General features: G+C 42.6%; 1 protein-coding gene across 1 annotated transcript; it reads left to right on the top strand.

Annotated features, from left to right (window-relative positions):
• Positions 1-477: 477 nt before the first annotated feature.
• On the top strand, positions 478-5,898 carry LOC307086107 (uncharacterized protein). The gene is made up of 3 exons (XM_079751160.1): positions 478-2,476; positions 2,717-2,947; positions 3,052-5,898. Exons 1-3 carry the CDS (start codon positions 2,110-2,112, stop codon positions 3,339-3,341), a joined length of 888 nt encoding a protein of 295 aa, XP_079607286.1. The 5' UTR covers positions 478-2,109; the 3' UTR covers positions 3,342-5,898.
• Positions 5,899-6,240: the final 342 nt, after the last annotated feature.

Raw genomic sequence — 6,240 nt, 5'->3', positions numbered from 1 at the left:
AACAGATTCTGCAGTCTGTTTCTTCTGACTGCAACTCAATAGTTAAGATCAGCCCCAATATCAACCCCCCCCCCCCCACAACAGTATGTACATACTAACAGCATACACCTTTCAACACGAGTGAGTGCAGTCCTTCAATTTCTCAATGGACACCTGCAGAACTGCTCAAGTCTCTACAGGATTTCACTGTTTCCTGAACAAACTGACATGAGACGGTCTTACAAGGAAATTTAAAAGCGAGAGATAAGGAGAGAGAGAGGGAGAGGAAGAGAGAAAGAGAGAGCAAGTGAGAGAGACGACTAATGGAAATGCAGCTGTTACGGCATTTGCTGTGGATCCTGGCAGGAGCTAGGATCACTCTTTGTTCTCTGTTGTGGGCGGAGCTAGCAGACTCCAGTTTCTCCGGACTCCTCCTTTCTCCTACTCAACCAGACACACCTGTGGCACATCATAATCAACAACTCCTGCTTTTCCACTCAGGCTCCTCATCTATACATCGCCAGAGCATCTAGCTATGTTAGTAGGGTTCCTGGCTTCCATGTCTCTTTGTTCTAACATTCGAGAATGTCTGGTTCTAACCCTCCCCAACCAGCGGCTGCTCATTTTTACTGAATAAACATTTGGACGTAGCAGTACGATCTGGCCAAGAATGGACCCAGCCGACCCAGGTGACGTCGCCAGTGGCTCGGCGAACCGATGGGTGCAGATGGCTCAGGAGGTTCACCGCCTGGGTGTTATGTTACCTGGGGGTATGTTAACATGTGACTGCATACAAATGTGTCCACAGACATGGTGACTAATGTAGGATAGTAAGCATTATTGGCCCTTGACACTAATATTCAGAAACAACACTGCCTCAAAATGCTATTGGCTTTAGCAACACCAGTAGAGGCATATACTTTCCCCTGAAACTTTAAACGTTTCAGACGTGCAAAAACATAATTATATATTTATGTGGCATTCAGTCCAATGCTTAAAATATATCTGTGGCATTCAGTAGGCCAATGCTGTGGTAAAGTGTGTAAAGTATGACCAAGTGCTTCTTTCTGTTCAATAGATAGAACTGTATCAATCCCCTGTAGGAGAAATGTGTTAATGTTTGTCCCTATAAAACAATAATGGTAAAAAAATTAATACAAAACATGACGGTAACTAAGTAAATCAAACCGTCCAATCTGAAGGCTCTACTTAACCACTCCCCCTACTCACTTCCACCAATACAAAGTGAACAGAACTGAGTAGGGGAGGGCGTAGCCTAACTAGTTTGTGAACGACCCACGTAAAGCAAGTTCAATGTGAACATGTATGAGGCTTTAATAAAATCCTGGATGATTTTGAAATTCCGCCACACATTTTTTTAAGTGTCTCAAAAAGAGGGCATGTCCGGGCAGAAGAGGACGTCTGGTTACCCTACGTACGGGAAACCCATTTGATTCCTACCTGTTCCACTGTTAAATAGCGGCCCACATTGGTGGGCGCTATCCTAGTAATTTCTCTGCCTGAGAAATACGAAGTGTGGCGTGTGAGCGTGTGCATGGGTTGAATTGCGTGTGTCTCACGCCGAATGCGTGAGACTTGAGAGCCCTGCAGGCCTGTTGATCAGATATACATATACATTCCCAAATGCCAGCCATGGCCACTCCTCTGGGTTAATGACCCACACGTCTTTTGGCAGGCGATAAGGCCAATCTCTTAACTCGCACATTTTTATTTGTTGACGTAACTTGCGAGGGCACCCGGCTCTAAACGGTTCATGTAGTCCGATAAAAAATCACAAGAATCTCGCTTCCCTCCTGTTGAGTTCCACTATTTTGCACCACTACGCTTCACTTCTGACACAGCTTGTGTCAGAGACTGTTTGAACATCTCAGTGACCCTCATCGGCCCAAAATCGGTCCATAACGGACATCTCATAATCGGATAAGAACACCTAGATAGGTGGTTCATAGTCGGCAAATTAACGGCATGTATACTCAGCCATCATATCGTAATCGGATTTCGTGTTCTGCGCATGCTCGAGAATTCCCGCCGGGACTTTCAACCGGAAGTGGAAGGAGGAGGAGACTTAATATATAGTAGTGTTGTTGCCGGAAAAGGTCTTACGACAACATGCCTTTGACCAAATTATCAACTCACTTCTGGTCGGACGAGGAGTCCCGGTTCATGCTGAACCAAGTACAAGATCTGAATATTTTAAAATTTATGGATGGGCGCAAAACGAGGAACGGATATCTGTTCAAAAAGATGTCCACTAGGATGGCAGAAGCTGGCTTCATCCGGACGCCGGAGCAGATCAGAATAAAATGGAAAAACATACGGCAGGCATACAATAGCGCCAAGCAGAACAACTCAAGTGGACAAGAGCGGGTCAGTTGTCCGTTCTACGGCTTTCTGGAGGATCTTCTAGGGAGGCGAACTCTGTCGAACTCTGCCGGACAACCAGGGTTGGATGTCGGTTTCGAGGCAGCTAACCAAGGTGAGTCGCTTCAACTTAGTTGCCCTATAACCTTAGGGCAACTACTACAACCTTGCCCTAAGCCAAACTAGATTCATCATGCTAGGTGGCCCATTTTTCTGGAGAAAATAACAAACGTGTTACTGTTATGTTTGTGTACTTAGTCGTATCCTTACTGGACAAGCGCTAATCCCAAAATTAAAACAAACGAGCAAAAAAGTGTACATGGATTGTAAGCATTCATTTTGTGTCCCCTGGTAGAAATAAAAACGGAGATCAGGGAAGAAATAAAAACGGAGATGGGGGAAGAAATAAAAACGGAGATGGGGGAAGAAATCCAAGCTGAGATGGGGGAAGAAACATCAACAGAGATGGGGGACCTCGAAGAAACAATGGGCAGCACCACACAGCAGCGCGAAGATGACTCTCCAAGCACGTCAACTGAAAGCACGAGGAGGATTCCCCCACTGCAGAAAAACTCTGAGTTACCTGGTAAGTTCTGCAATATTCTGGCTGCACCAACCAATGCTACTTTTGGTTGCAACATATACCCACACCAGGACATGTAATAAGTTTTACACCAATCCTTTCTTAAGGCACAAGTGTCCAGCCGCCTGGTCGGAGGGCGCAACGGCATACAAGAGATGTCGACGTAATTAGCCAACACATGGCTGAAATGAGGGAGTTCTGGAGAGAGCAGCTGAAGGAAAGCGATGCTTGGCAGGAGCGTTTGCTGACCACCATTATGGACAACAACACAACCATGGTTGCAGCGCTTTTGGAGGGAATCAAGAGCTTGAGGCCACCGGCACCCTTATCCCCACGTGTGTGTCAGGTGGTTGTAAACCGTGAAGAGGAGAGTGACGAGGCTGTTGATGGGCTCTAATCCTGTCTGTGCCCCTCCTCAATAACCTTAAATTACTCTTCAGGGATCCACCATGGGCAAATGTCACAGAGCCTTGTTAAAAGCAGATATTTCAGCTCTATGAGCAGGGGAATTACTAGGGATTCTTGACAGCTCAACAGCTTTGTCATTGATCCGATTTGGATCAATTTATAGGCACAAGAAATAATGAGTGTTATATATTCAGATATATTCATCATCAATGTAGTTTACAAGATGTAAAAACATCACGTTAGTGATGCATTTGGATATCAGTCGATTACAGATTTTGAAATCAAATGACTTAAAATGACCAAAATGCACACAAACAGCAATAATTTACATTCAGGGCATTTAGCAGACGCTTTTATCCAAAGTGACTTACAATAAGTGCATTTGTTACAATAAGTACATTTGTCATAAGAAGTGAAACAATATATCGCTGTCGGTACAGTAAAGATGTTCATAGAACCAAGTGCAAGTATTACAATCGCTAGGCTAACCCATTCCCCGTGTAAAGCAATGATAGCAGCTACTGTAGATGCTACACAATTAAGTACCTTGAATAAGTGCAATGTACAAGTGCCAGGACGTACAACATTCAATGGTGGCTGTGCACCATTGAATGTATCTAATCAGGTTTAAAATATATCTAATCAGGTTTACCTGATTAGATATATTTTATAACCAGTCAACATCATCAGTATAATGTTATAGGGAGCCATGCGCTGGTAATATTTGGTTGGAATGTGCAATTTAGTTTCATTTTGCAAACAGCCGCCATTTTATAAATCTAGGGTTGCAGGTCTCGGGAGACAGTCCAGGTCATTGAGCAACTGAAAGGCTCCCTTGCACCTTCTTTGTTTCATCCTGGTTTTGTTGCCCCCAGACCCCTGTCCCACCAGCTTGTTTGTACGGTTCAGTCCTCCATGCGTCTGATTGTGAGTCATATCTTTGAAAGTGAGTGTCCTCAGTGGTTAGAAAACTGTCATTTACTATTTCAAATATGCTGTCGCCTGTTTTCCTGTTTTTGTTTCTGTCGCGTGGCGGCAATTGATGGGTTTGTGTGGGTGAATGCGCTCATGTGTCTGAATGTGTAAGTTTGTAGTTTGTGTGTGTCCATTTTATATTAACACAACAGACGGATGTTACCAGTGAAGTGTATTCAAAATCCATCCGTGGAGACTCAAAAGCATGAGCTGCGCAAAATATCCCTTTGAAGGCACTAAACGTTACAATTAGACAGTATACTGAGGAGTTCTATTATGATCAGTATCAACATTATTCTACTACAGATTTTTTTTGCATCAACTACAGTAAATCACTGATCTTGTGAGTTACTTACTCTGGCACATTTCAGGCTTTTCTTCAGACTGGTAGGTTCTCAACACAGTGGGAGTGTTAACAAGTATTAATAAACTGCCTTCTTGGTGCTAAGCGTGGTCGGTTATTGTAACTTTGGTCAAATGCTGCAAAGAACACACATGCAATAATATCATGGCTACTGAAACATCTTGGAGAAGGTACGTGTAAACTGATTCAAAATTAATAGTATTAATGCATTTCAGTTATGTAGACCTATTTCAAGGTACATGAAGTGCGTGTGTGCGTGTGCATCCACTACCCACTATCAACGTTTGAAGTTGTTTTTGTTTTCTTTGTGTTCGTATTTGTTCAGTTGCCAAAACTTTAACATTGTTTATGCTCGCTGTGAATGTCGAACATTTTGTCAAGGATTCTTTTTAATTTACATGTTCAAGACTAACTTTTTCATTTCAATTTCCATTAAATGGATTTTATTTTCCTAGAGGCCATTTAGATACAGGCTGTGTGAGTAAGAGGGAAGTAGAATGTGTGTGAATATAGAGATTTGAGTACTGACAAAATGTATAACTCGTCAGATATCGTCACTAAATTAACTCAAAAGAAAAACCAAATGTCCTGTTCTATCTTTTGTCAATAATGGCTTATAGTGTTCTTTAATTACTATTAGGTAGGGCTCTGCTGTAAGGAAGAATTTCAGCTCCTTAAGGCATAGTATCCTATATACTTACCTGTCTTATGTGTGTCGTGACCAGGGGCGTAGGAATGAGTTTAACATTGGGGGGGACACATATCGGAAACCTGACAGATCCGTTAATGGTTTGAACAGAAATATGTCATGAATTAACTACATTGAAAAAATTCACAAATATATTTTATTCATTACATTTTGAATGGCAGTAATGAACTGATGAACATCAAATCAATTCTTTAATTGCAAGCTCAATCATCCAGTTATTTAGAATAAGAAGTGGTGACAAGACGCTGTGTTGCGCTTTCAAAATAAAATATATTTTTCTCCCCCGGTATAATAATAATTTGGGACAGATGCGCCTGTCTCCAATATTGGAGGGGACACGTCCCCTCCGTCCCCCCTGGTTCCTACGCCCTTGGTCATGGCCATACCGTTTACGTTAGATAAATGCTATGTGGTCACAGTTGCATTCACATGCCATTTGGTTCCTCATTATTGGATGTTGGTTATATTGTAGACTGCTCTATAATAGGCCAAATAACTGATTAAACCATGTTTCTGCCTTGCTTCTTGAATAAATAATGACAGATTATTCTGCTTTGCTTTTTGAATCTAACCATCAGAATTCACAGTGGCTCGTCTGTCTGTTGCGTTCCCGCTGTGAGCATTGGATCTGAAATTACCACCATAGCAAGGGAGACGCTTCAGCCTGATGTACTTCCTAAGGAGGCTCTCCATGATGGGCCATTGGCGATGGCTAGCATCGTGCTTGCATTGATGCAACCTCAGAGCTCTTCCTCCAGGAGATGGATTTGTTCTCCTGTTTTCTACATGAAACACAACCTCTTGCCGTGACCTTTTCAGCACACTCTCACATATTTTCAT

This window comes from Pollachius pollachius (assembly GCF_949987615.1).
Source record: "Pollachius pollachius genome assembly, chromosome: 14".
Classification (NCBI taxonomy): Eukaryota; Metazoa; Chordata; class Actinopteri; order Gadiformes; family Gadidae; genus Pollachius; species Pollachius pollachius.
This window is presented reverse-complemented; position numbering and strand designations above follow the sequence as displayed.